The following is a 17,895-nucleotide window of genomic DNA, read 5'->3' as shown; positions in this document are numbered from 1 at the left end:
TCGACCACTGGGCATATGACACTCGCCATAACAGATTGGCCATTTGTCTTATGATTCTATGCTGCAGCACCACTGTGCTGACTTCTCGCCATACAAGGAAATGACTGTCACTGTTGGGTGTGTGTGTGTGTTGTATATCTATACATGTGTGTGTATTTCTATACATGTGTGTATTTCTATACATGAGTGTGTATTTCTATACATGTGTGTGTATTTCTATACATGTGTGTGTATTTCTATACATGTGTGTGTATTTCTATACATGAGTGTGTATTTCTATACATGAGTGTGTATTTCTATACATGTGTGTGTATTTCTATACATGAGTGTGTAGTGCAGTGTGTCTGTGTATCTCTGTGTGTGCTGATACATGTCAGGCCTGGGGGTGATAGTGAGTCCCTAGAGCTTGGGGGGTGGGGGTCATCTCTCTGCCAATGTGATGAAGAAATCTGGGTCACAGTACTACTAGTGGGACCGGAGTGGGAGGAGTCTAATCAAGTTGGGGGCTGGGCTTCCAGTGGAACACTGTTAGAGGAGGATGTCTGGTTAGACACAACCGACTCAATTCTGGAGGTTTAAATAAAGGGGGAGGGAGGAGTTCAGTGCGAAAGAGCCACACGCATTCAGCCTGGCACCCAGGGAAACACACACACGCGCACACACACACACACACACGGTGTAGTGTGTAGTATAGATGCAGTGTAGCAAGGTGTGTGTAGTGCTGTAGTTTAGTACGGTTGTGTAGTAGAGGACTCACAGCTTGTTGCCTTTGAGAGCAGCGTGGTGCAGCAGGTTGAAGCCTCGGTTATTCTGCTGGGTGAAGTCAACGCTGGGGACCACCACCAGAATCTCAATGATGTTCCGGAAGTCTTTGGCGATGGCGTCGTGAAGCGGCGTGTCACCGTACGAATCCTGGGGTGAAAAGGGGACAATGGGACATGCTAGTCACTGACCAAAAACAGGAGAGAAACCTACATACAACTGATCTTAGGACTCTGTAGCATTGCAATTCTGTTTTGAGTCTGTTTGTGTGTACGTGTGTGTGAATTAGCTTTACCCCTCTCCCAGCCATTCCACTGAGCAGAGCATGCATGCTACTCATGCAGCTCTCACCCCCAGACCCAGAGCGCAGTTAGGGGGCATATTGCACTGCGATTTGAAGGAAGCCCCCGGCAGAGGTTTACAGTCCAGCCTAAATTGTATTAATGAGCCACAGAACTGGACTCAACTGAGCATAAAAAAAAAAAAAAAAGAAAAAAAAAAAAAAAAAACTAGTGCGGGGGAAAAATGTGTGTTGTGTTGTGTCGCTGGTGTGTGTGTGTGTGAGAGAGAGAGTTGTATGTGAGAACAGGGCAGTGAGCATGTGTGTGAATAAGCAGTGAAGGTGAGCTGTATGGATGACAAGTGTGAGTGACTGGGTGTTATGGAAGACTGCTGAGTGCACACGTCTGCAGGACATGTGCATGACATGGAAATTCCCAGCAGCCAATGAGGAGCGAGGAGGGAGCTGTTGTCACACAGCTAACACCTGCCAATCCTGCTTACTTCCCCAACATTTGACAGTGGGCAGGGGCTTAAGGGGTCATCCCGGGACACAGTGTTCCTCTGCTCGGTCCGGAGGGCGAGGGGCCGCGCTGAGCCTCACCTGGAGGTTGACGTCGGCCGAGTGTTCCGTCAGCACGCGCACCACGTCAGTGAAGCCCTTGTTCACGGCGATGTGCAGGGCCGTGCACATGGAGTTGTTCAGCAGGTTGACATTGGCCCCCTTGCTCAGCAGCAGCCGCGCAATCTCCGCCTGGTTTCTGCCCGGCCACAGAGAGCGAGAGCGAGAGAGAGAGCGAGAGAGAGAGAGAGAGAGAGAGAGAGAGAGGGGGGGGGGGGGAGAGGGGGAGAGAGAGAGAGAGAGAGGGGGAGAGGGGGAGAGATGTTTGCATAACGTCAACAGATGTGCTGCTCCCTAGCAATGGTTTACTACATCTAGAAGGGTGCTGAGTCAGAGTGCTGTGTGAGATCCCCACCAAGTCAGCTGCACGCTCATTTTCTCAAAGATGGCACCTCGCGCAGAGGGAGGGATGTGACTAATGGATTACGGATGATGGTCATAAGCCCACATCTGACAAAGGTGTGTGTGTCTGTGTGTGACAGGGTAAACTCATCCAAGGTTGTTTGTGTGTGTGCATGTGTACAAAACAAAGTGTGCGCACACGGCCGCTAATCTCAGCTTACACGGCGTGTCTCCGGTGCGTGCGAGTCCTCTTACCCGAATGCCGTGTAGTGCAGGGCAGTGTCTCCGTCTTCATCCTTCACCTCGATGGAGCTGTTGGCCTGGAGCAGAGCCTTCACCACCTCCATGTGGCCCTGGTGGGCGGCCACCTGCAGGGCCGTCTTCCCTTGGTTCTTGATATCCACCTGGAGGACAAACAGCTTTGACACCTTGAAACCACCCGTAAAAAAACAAAGCCTGCTCCGGCTTGACTGTGTGATATGCACCGGTTCCTTCAGAGGCATCGCCAACCCACCTTGTCGGGGTATTTCTGGACCAGCTCCCTGACTTTGTTGGCACTACCGTGTGCCGCCTCGATGACCAGCCGGCTGGGGTTGTCCTGCTCCGTGGACTGGGACAGCAGCTTCTCCAGGACTGAGATGACAGTGTCTGCACAGGGACAGATCGAGGAAGAGACCGAGAGAGGGGGAAGGAAAAGAGGGACACTTGAGTGATGGACCCCCCCATATGGAGTTCATAGAGTGGTTTCTGTTGCAAAACCCCTGTTCCTTCAGAGACCACACACATGGAACAAAGCGGAGCAGAGGGAGGTTGTCAAGTAAATGAAACAGGCATTGGAATGAGACAAAACACCTCCACAGCCATGCAGACCACATGAAGAGTTCAGTCAGGACACGCACGGCCGTGCCAGAGAACCCCCCCACTTCAACACACTGCCACATGAACACAGGTCTGCTCCTCGGACAGCCTCTGCGAATCCCCATCCAGTATCCTGGACAAACCGCATGGGAAAAGGTGCACAGACCAAATACAAAACACGCATCCTCGTGCGTGCCAGACTGAAACGGGAACAGAGAAACAGCATCATGGGGGACCATCAATGCGACAGCCACTAGCCTGCATGCATGTCAAGCAGCGAGAGCCCCATAATAGAAGAAGAATTGATGGTGGAAAGAAAGAAAGAAAGAAAGAAAGAGGGAGAGGGGGTGTGGGCAAACGAGGAGGAGACAAAGCCCAGCTGGGTGGATGAGTGTGGCTGGACAGAGAGGCCCCCTCTTCCTGGGTTTGGTCCTTACTTCCGGATTCGATGGGGTTCTCGGCCGTCATGAGGTTAGCGTCCACCTCCAGGGTCTGGGCCGAGAGGCATGCGGGGTTAAAGGTCCAGGTCTGGCCTCCGAAGGCCACTCGGAGGTCCCCATCCGCATAAACCTTCAGCACCTTGCCAACCTGGCCTAGAGCCTTGAGCAGGACACAGGAGAGAAGACATAGAGGGTTAATAAAAAGGAAAAAGAAGAACAAATATTATATTGGTATTGATAGTTGAAAAGCATGTGAAATAATTTTCCCAACTAACTTCAAACATGCCTAAACATTTGTACTCTCTCGACAGCTATTCAAGACACTCTCAAAGAAATGATCCAGGCCTTTATTTATAGATAAATAATCAGTGCGCTGTCAAGGAAGAAGCACTAAGCTTGATTAGTCCCAGAGGCACAGAGGGCATTTTCCACTGACTGTCTCTCTACAATTTAGGAGGCCGTCTGCCAGCTGAGGTTTAACAGTGGGGTGACGTTGTAAGGCTGGGTGTCATCCTGCCCCCACCTCTCATATGCTCAAACCTGGAGTTGCTGGACGGGGTCTCGACTTGATGGCTCTCACACCCCACTGTGTAACTTACTGTAGCATTGCTAGTCATATGTTGATAAGTAAGGGTCCAGACGTGGTCCGATTGGTTGTTCTTGTGTATAAAGGGAATTGCGAAGCATTGTTCTGCGGATTCTTGATCTCCTGAGACCTTCTCCTCAGCTCTGGCTTGACCTACTGTCCCCTACTCCTTCCTCACATCTTGCTTTCTATCTCTGGTTTACAATAATCATGGTAGCGTAGGTAAGAGTTAACCTTCATTTTGTAACATGTTTGCCTTGTAATGGATTTCCTTCATTTGCAATGTTATTAAATGTTTATTTCATTTAACCTTACTTTGACCATTCTTGCTCTGATTTAACCCATAGAGTCAAATAATTGTAATTCCATTGTTATTGGCATTATTTGGTTCATGCTAATACACTGTTCAGTTTCCCATCTTCCTTTAAACCATAGGGGAATTAGTTTGGTTGTTTGCCCAATATATAACCCCCTACAACAGAAAGGTGGTGCCCAAATACAGTGGGATGTTCCCTCTAAATTACAGGATGTTATAGGACGTTTCATGGAAGCAACAGCAAATTAAACTCTGAGAAAAGTTGGTGCAAGGGTACAGGACAACCCCAGGTTACAAAAGGTTGCACCAGATTAAAAGATGGGTAATGCCAGGATAAAGGTTGCAAATGTCAACGCCAAGCTAAAAATAGTTGCGTAGTTAGCGCCAGGGTAAAGATTCTAGTGTCAGGTTATAGCATAAGCAGAAGGCTACATGAGTTTGAATATTAGGCTAGATGAACATACAGGTGCCATGCTATCAGTCCACTCTCCGTGGCCAGCCTGAAGTCTTTTTACGTTGTCCATATCCTCCAGCACCCGCACCAGCTCTCCAACACCAAAAGTATTCACCTATGAAAAACAGAAGAAAATGTGATCCCTGTACATTTAGTCATTTAGCAGACGCTCTTATCCAGAGCGACTTACAGTAAGTACAGGGACATTCCCCTGAGACAAGTAGGGTGAAGTGCCTTAACCAAGGACACAACATCACTTGGCATGGCTGGGAATCAAACCGGCAACCTTCTGATTACTAGCCCGATTCCCTAACCACTCAGCCACCTGACTCCCTGTAGTGCTGAATATCTCACAGCCATGCTAATGATAATCTGAGATGCTAGCTTCTCTCCCCATTTATCCTCTTTGCACATATCCTAACGCTCAATCATATGATTAGTCATTTTCATCACAGATTAGTATGTAGTATTTCGACTTGATTCAGTTTACCTTAGTGAGGGCCCCAGGGTGGAAAGTCCAGCGAATGTTGTTGCTGTACTGAACTCTGACATCCCCCCGATCCGTTATCCTGTGGACCGTCCCGATCCTGCAGATGTACTGCAAACACACGCCACATTCAGACGTGACCTTGCTACTTAAACAGCAGCATTGATTTGACACCAACATGTTCGGCCTGATCTCGCTCTGCCAGGTTCCACCAGAATACGGTGCTAGGGGTAAATATGTGTAGGGAGATTTACAAAACGGTAGGCAGCTCAGTAAACCGCTCTACATTGAACACGTGTGGCTAGTGCAGTGGAAGTCACGTAAACTAGACTGAAATCCACCAGTAGATACGAGGTCAGAAATTCTGTCTTCAGCTCTTTTTAGGAGTATAGAAAGACAGCAGCAGCCTCTTTCTGACAGGGTGAGTGTAGCGAGAGAAGCGCGTTGGTTTGGTAGGCATCAGTGCTGTACCTCAGCCATTTTAGGGTTCCAACCTCCATGTCCCTCCTGCATCTGCCTGAGGATGTCCACCTCAAGGAGACACTTCACCTTGTCTCCCTGCTGGAAGTTGTGGCTGTCTGCACTCTCCTGCCTCTGCAGCTCAGCATGCTCTCCTGAATCACACACACATGACAGAAGTCATGCGGTTGGCATGAACAGACACGTCTACAATACATGCTCTTTCATAGCCTTAATGCTGATCAACAAGGCACACTATTCTCAGCCACTGTAGCTTATGATCAACCGGGTTTTAAGTAGCTTACCTAGCTTTGGAAGGTGGTCTTTGTAGTAGAAGCCTCCCTGTACGTCTGATACGTATTTGAGGTCCACCTTGCCTTTGTGACCCATTCTGTAGACATTAGTGGTGCCATTGGACCATGTGACACTGGCCACACTTCGGCCAGACTCTGTGTCCCAGCCACGAATGTCCACTACCTTCCCAACCTTGCCTTCCCCTCCTGCACGCACACACACACACACACACACGCAGGCAGGCAGACACCACACACACACACACACACACAAGCAGGAGAGGGCAACGGTGTAGGAGTTTTGGAGAGAGTAAGAGAGCAAGAAAATGAGCTACTTGGGAAAAGTCTCAAGAGGAACAGACAAAATGAAGACGGATCATCCAACACCATAGGAATATTATGGGATGTTGTGGGGGCTTTGGTTGCATGCAGTCAGACACAGGAATTTCTATTGAAAAATCCAAAATATTGTGTTAATAGGATAAAGAAACACATGAAAGAAAATGGCCCATCCACATTTCATACACCACAAGATGCACATAATGTATCTGTATGAGAGAAACATTTAGGGGAAATAGGACAAATGTCAAACCGAAACATGCAAGTGTGCGAGAAAGACAAGACCCTATGACACAAGGTGATTTAACACATTCAATATGAAGTCATCATATCCTCCCAGTAGTATAGTATAGTTCAGAGTAAAGTAGTCATGTATTCTACACGTTTTCAGAATGTTCTTTTTACATTTCCACACAAACGGACAATGGCACGATTAACCTCTCTAGAATATTCCAACAGTTGGACAGGTAACCTCAATGCCTGAGAGCATGCATCAAATCAGCTGTCCTTATGAAAAGGACCACATGCACCATTCAAAACTGATGACTGACTAAGCTAGACCCTTGGGGTTTGCTTTCAAAGACACCAAAAGGACATTTTGACTCATTCGACCAGTACTCTAGCACAGAAGGGAGCCAATGTCAGTCCCAAAGCTAAACCAAAAGAGAGAACGCAGCCCAACACAGCTACATAACAATGACAAGCTGAATTTCTCCCACAGTCTGCCATCAACAAAGTTGAAGGGGGTTTTGACAGTAACCTTGACTGCATCTCTTCACTTTAACTGACCAAAATGGCAGTTTTTAATTCATTGTATATTCGGGCCAATGACAATCTTAAGAAAGTACAACAACATTTTTGATTAAGTACTAAGTATACAAACCTCTGCGGTCTCTAAAGGGGTTGGATAGGGATTTGTGAGCCAAATTCCCTTGACTCTCAATGTGCAATGTTATGTGAATCCACGGAAGCCCATGGCACTGACGCCAACAACACCCCATCTCAGAACAGCAAATAACTCCAAAGATCATTTTACTCCCCCATAGTTACAACACATGCTATAATTAGAGTTCATGAGACTACTTTGTGTATTTAAGCACACATACTGGGAAAAAGAGCAAAAAGGAAAACAAACTATGACCTAAATCATGAATAAACTTGATGTGAACACATCTCTTAAAGAGCATCTGTGTAACAAATTCAAGTGGCTTTGGCTTTAAATAATAGGCATATAAAACCTAATTGTTACTTAAAACGAATGACTACACTGTTTGAGTTTAGTAAATTGAGAAAGACATGATGTTTGGGGATGAGGTTACTGGACAGAGGAAAAAACACTTGTAGACACACTTCCACGTGAAAGAATGTCAACAGGCATGCAGCCATAGCTGGCCAGGTAGGACCTGGTTAGTACGAGTGAAGGCTGTTCGTTTGCTACCCTCACTCACCGTCTTGGCTGCCCCAATCCCAGTCCGGTCCACGAACTACTTTCACGCCTTGGAAGATTCCTCTGAGGATGATGCGTGGGAGGTTCTGCCTCGGTGCCAAGCTCACTCTGTGAAGACCAGAAGTACAAAAACCACATTCTCCATGAAATTCTGCGCTGGAACAGCACTGCTATAAGAACTCTCTCAGAGCTGGAAATCTTCAGTTCAAACGTAATCTCCCGGAACATTTAAAAGACTGATGGGTCTTTTCTATATCCCATTGCTTGGAAACGTGTTGGATAACAAGAACACCTGACGCTGTGTTCTATAAGTAAGCCAACCGTCTGGTCTATATAATACACCCACTAAGTTGCACAGACAAACATGCCACCTTTAACAGCTCTAGCTTAGAGGCACGCAGAGTCCTACAGTGTAATCGTAAAAAAAACATATATACAAATAAAAGGGGGACATCTTTAAAGACAAAACAGAACACACCAGTGGAAATGTTTGGAAGACAAAGGGAAGGATACCATGTGGTTTTTGCAAAAGGGACATTGCTAAATTGCTTGTCTGAATCAAGAAATCGTCTTTATTTATGAATGAACTTGCTTAAAAAGACTTAAGCCACGTTAAATTAAAAACACATTCCTAAAATACCACATAGCCACTTAACAGTAGATACATTCTAGTGAGAAATGGCTGTCGAAAGTCTATTTTAAACACTTGCGCTCAGAGTTACTTCAGATAGAAAGACCGAAAACCTTGGAGACGTACCTTATGGTAAAGATTTGGTCAGATCTCGGTGCAAAAGAACTGCCTATTCCCATACTTTCTTGACAGGTTCAGCATCCAGCTTTCATTTCTATCGTAGACTTTTAGCAAGACGTTTTACAAATCCACTGTGTTCAAAACAAAAAGAGGCCTCCTATGGGCAGTCCTCCACAGGGATATAGAGAGGTTTCACCTTTCCTACATGTCTACATCCCATGGGTAGGACAACAGGTTTGTAGTCCATACGCACCAAGAACAAGAGGGATTTCAGCGCAATAGTCAGGTTATGTATCGTTCACCTCATTCTGCTTGAGAGATACCAGGAAGAAGGCAGCACCTTTGCTTCCGAGTAGCTTAATGTAGACTGACGTATATCTCAGTGTTGGCTGAACTGTGCTGAGGGTTAGGTGCATGTGGCTAAAACCAGAGCTGTGGGCCTAATCCCTAGACAGCAGGCAATCAGGAAGCAGGCTGCCAGAGAGCAAAGCTAAGTGTGTGTGTGTGTGAGTACGTGTGCCAGGAGTACACTCACGTCAACACAGACACACAACATATGGCTCCTTAAGCCTGTGTTCAGAGGCCCTCTGAGGAGACCGGCATATATTTTAATCTACAATATATACTGAGAAGACAAGGCATTATAGTCTAATTGCTAGTGGAGGGGATTCAACCCTGCAAAATGCTTAAAAAAATAAAAATAAAATCTGTACATGGTAGATGTAGTGATTAAGCTGAATTAGGCTGGGATTCATTTTAGTGAATGGGTAGATTAGGAAGATGCTCAGAGTGATCAATAAGTAACTTTGTTAGTCTGACAACAATATGTCACGTCTGGTGATCCAAACAAACAACTCAAAACCCATTAATGTTAAAAGACAATCAAGTCTAATCAATCAAGATCCTGTCAGAAATGTGTGTCCTTGAGGGGAAGGGAACTGACTTTGTTCTCAGTCATTACTTAAATAAGCTACCTTGAGAGTGAGAGCAGCAATCCTTCAAGGGATGTAGACGAATAATCCCCCCCCCCCCCCTCTCATGTCCAATCAGGTCAGGGTCAGTACCTGCTGACATGTTGTCAAGAGTAACAGAGAGGGAGAGTCTGGAAAAAGGAGTAAGCTTTTGAACTCAACAACAGAGGCCTAACGAAAGCTGGGGCCCGTTCTCCGTACGTCGCTTATTACATCCGAGATCAAATGGCACATCCAAGATGACATCATCTTGCTTATCATGATCTGGCTAATTCGGTTCTTCGAACACACTTGTTGTTTATGATTAGTATAGCTGGATTGAGTTATACGTTTGTCTAAAAGGGGGTATGTATCGATAGTAGAAACCTTGATCAGCAACGCGGCTATTGGCTGCTCACATAAGTCTATGGCTGCTCACCGTGGCCAAAATGAGCGCCCTGTTTTTTCCGCAACAGAGCCAACAGAGCCAACAGAGCAACAGCTTGCTCGAAGGTTACTCCGAATTTGAAGATTTTATCAGAACGCCAGGGAACACCTCAAAGTCTGCAAAATCCAAGAAAGAGGGTTGGCAAAAAGTAGCAGACCAAATTAAATGTAGAGGAGTGACGCATTTTATCGCTTATTACAGTAAGCTATAGGCCTATGTTTCTTTTATTTTCATACTTTCATATTTTCATTTATCATCTTTAATGTCATATGATGTGGTTTCAACAAATGTATTATGTAAATGACACCCTCACAAAAAAACGATAGGCTATCCTCTCAAAAAGTATAGGCTAGCATATCGCGCTGTGCTTAAGGAGCCTCACGCAATGAGCAATTAATTCGGTTTCATGTTAAATTCTGCTAATTATTCTTGCACCTTCTGCAACAGGTTCCTGTAGTAAAAATGGACAAGACATGTCTGTGACAGACTTCCTGTATCACCTCTGCTTGTAAAGCCTCAATCTAATCGTGTTTACATAAAATAAACCTGCTCCCGAGCAGGTTTAAGCTTACGGACCTGTTGCTATGACAGCAAGTCCAGGATGAGCTTCGAAGAACCGAACAATCCAAGATAATGACAAATTGTCAACAATCAAATCCAGCTAACTGAGTTAGCGACGTACGGAGAACGGGCCCCTGGTGTGTGTTCATATCAAAACACAACCAGTACATTTGACCTACTAGCTGTTTACTGAGAATGATTTACATGTGACCAGGGATAAACCAGGGAAATTCCAACTTTCTTTATCGACTAACACAACATAATTGTCATTGGTAGCACCAGTGAGTTTTTTTAGTTGTTGGGAAATCAGATGCTTGGTAACTGAGTGACATACTAAAATTACTACAGCACATGTTAGGCCACAGTTACCTGTCACTTACGTGATATGTGACATCTGGAGATGCTACAGTACGTTTCCTTGCCAGCTAAATTATCCTATGATACCCAGGGTAGAAACTGTCTGCAAACTGCTCTTACTCAGCTCGTTATGGTGACTTGGTCAGAATTGTAAATAACTATAAAGATAAGGAGAGAGACAGAGACAAGATTTCCTTTGGGGCAAATGAGGCAAACACACAAGGAGGTGTGTCTGCCTCCTTGTGTGTGAAGAGTGAGGAGGCTGTGCTGAAATGCATGATGTGCAGAACAAGGATTACAATAAGTCTATGTGGGAGACACTGTCTGTATCAATGTGTGTGTGCTCTCACGAGCCGATTAACCAACAGGGAAGTTGCTGTTGCTTTTACCTTTCACTGAACATATGGACATCCATATGCTGCACTGCACATTGTCAACAAGTAATTAGTTACACACGTCACAATATGGCAGTTACTATAATAAACCTCAAACAAAATTAACCATAATGTCGATCATATGAAACTCCACCCCAGACAGAATTATTTTGCTATTTTAATATCCAAAGTGACAGAGCACTTTTCAAACCCTAAAGTAAATAAACAATAAGGTGCAGTAAGCACACATTTGCAGTGTGGGTACACGCTAACGTGCTAATCTGCGAACATGAAAATGCTAATACCTTAATCCATTTAGTAATTCTGTTCATTACAATACAGTTCTTCCACACTGCTAGTTCAGCTCTACTCAAAGACCCAACCCCCAACCAACGTCTAAGTGAAATCGTTGTTGGCTTTAGCCTATCCTGCTAACACTCTTTCAGCCCACAGCCACTTACTTGGCTACACCACGCTGAAAAGGGCCAAATCCTTTCCCCACCATAACACTAGCCGTTCTCGGGAAGGAAGTTGACCAAATTCAACTCCCCTAGTTGGGGGACATTATAACATCTGTGTGTTCTTTAATCTATCTGACAAGGCAGAGGAGCTTTGAATGACATTAGAATTTTCTAGGCTTTTGAGATAGAGACTGGCTTTGTGTTAAATCCACCAAACCCAAAGCAGGAAGTGCAGTGCTACTTTCATGATGTTTATGCCCTTTGCCACTCCAGTGCTAGCCCCCAATGAAAACCAAAATTTCTTATAACTCTCGTGTGTGTGTAATAGATGCTATTAGAGATACCAGTAGTCTTGTCTGTGTCTGTTGAAAAAGTGATTTCGGTTAAACATGATCCAGATAAATCCGAAACATGAATGTAATCTTTAGAGGTATGGATGGCATGTGGTGAGCATAAGCTGCTATAGCAAAATGCTCATAGGCAAACTAATAAATAATAAATGAGCTATGGTATGAAGAAGGGTTAAAACATTGATGTCAAGCTAGATTTCATTTGTGTATGTTCCATGATGTTGTCTTGACAAAGAAAAGTGAAAGAATGTGTAGTTCTTCAGACTTTTCACAACATACCATAAGTGGTTTAGAGATCAACTGCAAGTGAGGTTAAGATTGAGAGTAATAACATTCTGTGGCTTTCACTACATTAACTTTTTTTATACTCAATTAGCCTGAAGAGACGTGAAACACATATCCAATTGTCTGTTGTTTGCATTGCGGAAGTGTACGACTTCGGTCTCAAAGACAATGTGCTTGTGGATTAACCGTCTTGGATACAACAAATAGTTTAACACCCCTCATCCAGAACGATGGTTGCATAAGAGTGAACAGTGCTTTTTTTTTTCTTCTTTCTTCTTCATCCGTCTAACACTCCATTCCTCATGTGTCCTCTTCACAAGGCCACAGATGTCTGAAGGGTCCATTCACATCAGTGCTTGCGGGCTGACTTCAGATGAGTCACAGGCTCTTATGCCACTTTAGACCAAAATATATCCATTCATGATCAAGATGTCTCCCTGGGTTACATCTCACGCTTCATAATGAGGCTGACAACGTTCTATTCAGAGTCCAGAGACCTACTTTAAACCCTTTTTTCCCCCCTTACTTTGCTAATCTGTTATGATTTGGGAGTACAAAAGTTGAGTTTGATTGAGTTGTGGTTTAAAACCTAGGTGATTGTAGATCTTTTCATTGTTAAGACGATCACTCAAATTACACTTTCTATTGTGTATTTTATCATCTTGGCTGGTATTTGGTGAAGTTGAGAGGACTAGAAACAACCTTGGTAAACATAAGATTAAAAAAGACCGTTTAGACTCACTGTTAGTCACTCCTTGACTTATCAGTCACAACATTTGTAGTTTGTTTATATTTCAGATGTTGATGAAAGGAGAAAGGTTTAGATGTCTCACATAATTACTTGTTAATTAAAGCAAAACAAGAATATAATTAGTGCAGGTGACAATTAAAAACTGAAATGATTCGTTAAAAACTGATTAAAACCATCACTCGTATTTCAGAACAGCCTTTTTCCATTATAATGGAATGGCTCATGATAAATGAGCCAGAACGAGAGAATGCTCTGGCCTTGGTTTGAAAAAGCTCCTAGAAAAAGGGATGTGATCCATTCTCAGGCCTGTCTGAAGGACTTACACTGAGGTGTTTGTCCTATCCAAACACTCTGGTTTAATGAAGGACACTGCTGAGCCAAACAACATTCAGTCTCGATGAGAAATCAATAGTGGAAAAGAGAAACCCGAGGTAGGGGACGAGGTCAGAGAAACACAATGTCAAGTGTCAGAACTTTAACAAAGGCCACCGCTTAAAAAAATAGGCCAACTGAATTTCATATCTACATGGTAGGAGACCAGAAAACCTACTTGACTTAAATGGTTTTTCTACACTTATGATACAAAAAAAAAATCATAAGTATGCAGTGGCATAAAGACATCTCTGACGTTGATAACAAACCAAACCGTTTCAAAATCGGTTGAAAATTGAGCAAGTTATGGTCATTTAAAAAGTACATGTAGCACCAACACAATGTTATGGGTGAGCGAGTTGACTGTAGCAAGATGGCCGCCATGTGCGGACGTTCGACTCCGTTTGCTGGCAACGTGGACGAGACATCTAGCCTTTATATATATATATATATATATATGGTATAGACAGCCAGAAAAGATTAGTTGTGTTGCTCTTTCTTCTCCATCTTTCAACCTAATAGGCTTCCAACTCACTTGAGGAGACTATAGCAATTATGATAAGATAAAAGGGATGGGTTTAACAAAACAAATGTACCATATTACTGTGTGACTTCTACTATATTCCAATTATTAATTGCAATATTACTGGGAAGACTACTTTCACAACATAAAGAGCTTCATGAATGGGTGACTCCTGAGAAAAATGTTAAACATTAAAGTTTCAACCTTGAGGATGCCCCCTTCAATAGTTAGTGAGCACACACTGCAGAAAAGATTCCCTTGACTGGTATAATACAGGCAAATTCTGTGCCCCATTTTACGCAGTGTACCTCATGTAGTTAAAATAGGCACAGTCCAGCCAGTTGACATTAAGAAAGTGCCCTTAAGGGTTGGAAGCTTGATGAACTGATGCAGAACACTGGATGAGGGCAGATGAGGGAAGGCATCACCTCATGGCATCCATGCTTAAATTACTACGCAGATAAATATGGGGAAATAGTGTAAATAGTCCTGATAAAATTCCTAAGATAACATTTCAATCAAGGTGAATCCAAGACTGCTGAGTCAGTGTTTGTTTTCTGATACTACCCAGAACCCCCATGACAGCAGATATGGTCCTCTACTCACGGTTGCGAGTGTGCAGTCTCGTAGCGCTCGAAAGCATGGCCGAGGTCATGCTTGTTGTTCATGTAGCACTGAGTACACAGGTCGTAGTCAAAGCACACCTTACACTTCCAGCGCATACCCATGATGCCGTGCTTCTTGCAGCTGTCACAGATGATGTTTGAGTGGCGTACACCTGGGGGAGTGTGAGAGGTGGGGGGTCAAGTTAGGCTGCAAGCAAAATAGTTTTTGTCAAAAACTTATAGGTATTGGTTTGGTTTTAAATGCTGTAAATTCAGCTCAAAGGGTCCATACATTTTATGCTAAATACGACAAAATATAAATGGCATTAATACAGTACAGCCTAAAGGTCTGAGACCACATTAAACATTTCATGGGGGAATTGAAAGCCAAGCATTCAGTGACATCCCAAAAAGCTCTTTAAAACATTGTCAAATCATGCCGGGATCATCAGGTTTTGCATTTTCCATGCCAGCTTGAGTGCACGCTATCACTAAAGCAGAATTGGGCAATTCGGAATCCTAAAATATTCTGCCATTCATGTATGTTTTTCAATAAAATTGTTAAGTTGATATTATCATTCGTAATTAATGAATCTACATTCAAAACAAATACAAAATCAACTAAATTATCTTGTCTAAGACTTTTGGAACCCTACAGTAGGTCTACAATTACACTTGCATAACAAATAATATTCAGTTGAACTCCCTTGAAAAACTGTTACTTAGACTCATTCCTTGATTAGATCAAATACAGCAAATGACGCATGAACAACAGATGACAAACAGATGCTCTTACTTTACACTACATTTCTCCCTCTCCCTTTTTAACTCTCCTCCCTTTCTATTCTTTCGCTCCAGTAATTTAAGGCTCAGCGTCTTAGGCAGAAGATGCTGATCATAATGGAGCAGACTGCAGATGAATCCTGCATTAGTCTGTGCTATTCAATTCCAAAATAGAGATGTATCGCTAATGGAGAAAGCCGGCCTTTGCTCTGCTACGTTGAAAAAAAGAATTATTGCTTGAGGGGGCTTACTTGAGTCACAGACATGATAAAGAAATATGCCTAAATATACATTATTAATGCATGACTTAATGATCCAAAACATACAGTAAGATAGGGCTACCACTCAACAACCATATGAAATGTGCTCACCAATCTGGGCGTTGTCGTAGAGCAGCAGGTCGTAGGAGCCCTGGTAACCAGTGCGGTAGTTTGTGCGCGTGCCGCTGTCCCACTGCACCACCACCGTCTTGTCCGGTGTGGTGGTGCTGCCCTGCCGGCCGATCTCCACCACGGTGCCAACGTGGCCCTCGCCATCATCCTGGTTCCCCCACTTCCAGTCCAAGCCACGCACCACACGCATACCCACCTCCATGCTGCCTCTGCTGGGGGGGGCTGGTGAGCCAGAGGGCCGGGCCCTGGCTGCAGTCTCAGTGCTGCTGCGCCTCCGGGCCCTCGGCGGAGCAGGGCCGGCCCGCCCAGAGGACAGGGGGGTCACAAGGGGGGTCTCCGGGAACAGATCAGGGGCAACTATGGGACAGAAACAGAAAGATATTTATATTGGTAGGTCACTTTTTTTTTTGTTCTAATATTAAACAACGGCCTTCTCTGGTGATGCTAAAGACACTGTATGTGGATCAATCCCAGTCTTCTGAGACAACTACTCACTGACAACTGAAGAAACAGACCATCCTATGTCATGAACTATGAAGATCTGCCCTGTGATTACACATATTTGGGTTGTTGCTGTATGATCGACCCACTTGCACACCCCACTGCTCATCTCTATAGCTTTGACCTGACACAGAAGCAGCACACACACAGCCAGGCATGGCCGACTGATGACTCTGCCATTTAGAATGCATGCTGCCTGTCACTTGACACTAGAACAAAAGCAGGAAGTGGTTGTTCGTGTGGCGGGATGTGTCAGCGCAATAATGGGCATGTCCCCCTCAGTAAGGGCTGACAATAATAGCCCGATAGCCTTTAATGGAGTCACCCAGAACTTGACCAGATGGTGACTAAATGTCAAACGTCATGGGAAAGGAGAAAGTCTTTCTGCTGAGAAATCAGAGAGCAATGAGGGTCAGCTTGTGTCCCTATGGTACATTTACAGGCTGGGCTGCTTTCTGTGCAAAGGCCTTTGTAATATGTAGTGTGTGTATGTATACAATCATGTGTGATCCCAATAAGAGAGGTAGAGATTAATGGAAGACATACTATGTAGGCCCGCCTGATTCAAGTGGTAAATTATTGTTTTGGTTAACTTAGGTTGGCTAATCCACAGCAGGTCCGAGGATCTCATCTGAAGTGCCAATACAGTAATTCACAAACTATTTCACACTCGCCATTTCCAACACAGTGGGAACCTACAACTATTACCAAACCTCACACCACTAGCTACAGTAGGAGGCTTCACACTCAAAAACACCACAGTGGATGATGATAAAGTATTATTCAAACAATGGCAAACTGAATTCTGCAGTGTATCTTGTAGCATCATGTGGAATAAATGCATCCAAATCCAGACATAACAGAACAATCAAATGAGCATAGCATGTTAGAGATTATAGTGTTCTTATGGAGATTAGTGTCATATTGGTATTAAAAGCATCTGGTTAAGCATTAAAACATATGGGATTAAGGATCAGAGAGGGACAAACAGGCTGTTTATGCTGTCAATCTCCATGCCAAAATCACAGCTTAGATATAAACCAACCTGGTCTCAATGGTCAATAGTGTGGGTACAGCACAAGTGGATTTATGAGACAGAAGTTACAGAAAAATACCAATCTTCAATCCCCGTTCTCCAAATCCCTCTAATGAAATTCCTTGATATTGGTCTGACCACCATGCTGGGCTCTGTGTTTGTCTATGTGAGTGTTTGGAGAACCAATGTGCTGAACTTTGGCCAATGTAGCCCAGTTCACTTATGACAAAAATAACAACTACAACTGCCATGGCTTCCATAAATAACAGGGCCTCATGACAAGGAGCCAAAAACTAGCTCACATTTGCCAATTTCAATCGTGTTCCCGAGAGAGAAAGCGCATCGGTCAATCGGCCACTATAACGAGGTTGACATATCGGGCCGGAGGGACCGCCACCCTCCCTTGGACAGCAGACAGCCCAAGCAAGGAGCCAGGAGGCATGTTCAGAATAGACAGCACATAGAAAAGGTGTGGAACATCTGTGTTTGTGTCTGAACGAGTATCCCTCGGTTTAGAAACCCATCCTGGCAGAGCAGAATTGAAGGAAGAACATGCCACTCCAAAGGGGAGCTCCCCCACTGAATTGCCTTGTGCTTTCAATTCAACAGGAACTTCCGTTAGACTTCCGTTAGACCTACAAGGGTATACTGAGATCTCATACGTATTAAACAGAAGGAGCTGGTTCCGCCCAGTAGACTCCCAGCATGGGA

The 17,895-nt window shown here is 44.3% G+C and overlaps 1 protein-coding gene across 2 annotated transcripts in view; it reads right to left on the bottom strand.

Annotated features, from left to right (window-relative positions):
• The window catches only part of mib2 (MIB E3 ubiquitin protein ligase 2), a 30,741-nt gene that overhangs the window by 8,143 nt on the left and 4,703 nt on the right, over window positions 1-17,895 (bottom strand). For both annotated transcript variants that reach the window (XM_067239454.1, XM_067239455.1), the window contains exons 2-13: window positions 15,627-16,004; window positions 14,474-14,645; window positions 7,686-7,792; window positions 5,911-6,105; window positions 5,618-5,760; window positions 5,150-5,257; window positions 4,670-4,774; window positions 3,301-3,463; window positions 2,520-2,653; window positions 2,261-2,409; window positions 1,646-1,802; window positions 758-912 (exon numbers count right to left, since the gene is read on the bottom strand). In XM_067239454.1, coding sequence (XP_067095555.1) covers window positions 758-912; window positions 1,646-1,802; window positions 2,261-2,409; window positions 2,520-2,653; window positions 3,301-3,463; window positions 4,670-4,774; window positions 5,150-5,257; window positions 5,618-5,760; window positions 5,911-6,105; window positions 7,686-7,792; window positions 14,474-14,645; window positions 15,627-15,849 — 1,811 coding nt within the window. In that variant the 5' untranslated portion in view covers window positions 15,850-16,004. The remainder of the gene's footprint in view (window positions 1-757; window positions 913-1,645; window positions 1,803-2,260; window positions 2,410-2,519; window positions 2,654-3,300; window positions 3,464-4,669; window positions 4,775-5,149; window positions 5,258-5,617; window positions 5,761-5,910; window positions 6,106-7,685; window positions 7,793-14,473; window positions 14,646-15,626; window positions 16,005-17,895) is intronic.

Source organism: Osmerus mordax, chromosome 7 (assembly GCF_038355195.1).
Source record: "Osmerus mordax isolate fOsmMor3 chromosome 7, fOsmMor3.pri, whole genome shotgun sequence".
Classification (NCBI taxonomy): Eukaryota; Metazoa; Chordata; class Actinopteri; order Osmeriformes; family Osmeridae; genus Osmerus; species Osmerus mordax.
The sequence above is the reverse complement of the archived record's forward strand: the minus strand, read 5'-3'. Positions and strand labels throughout refer to the sequence as shown.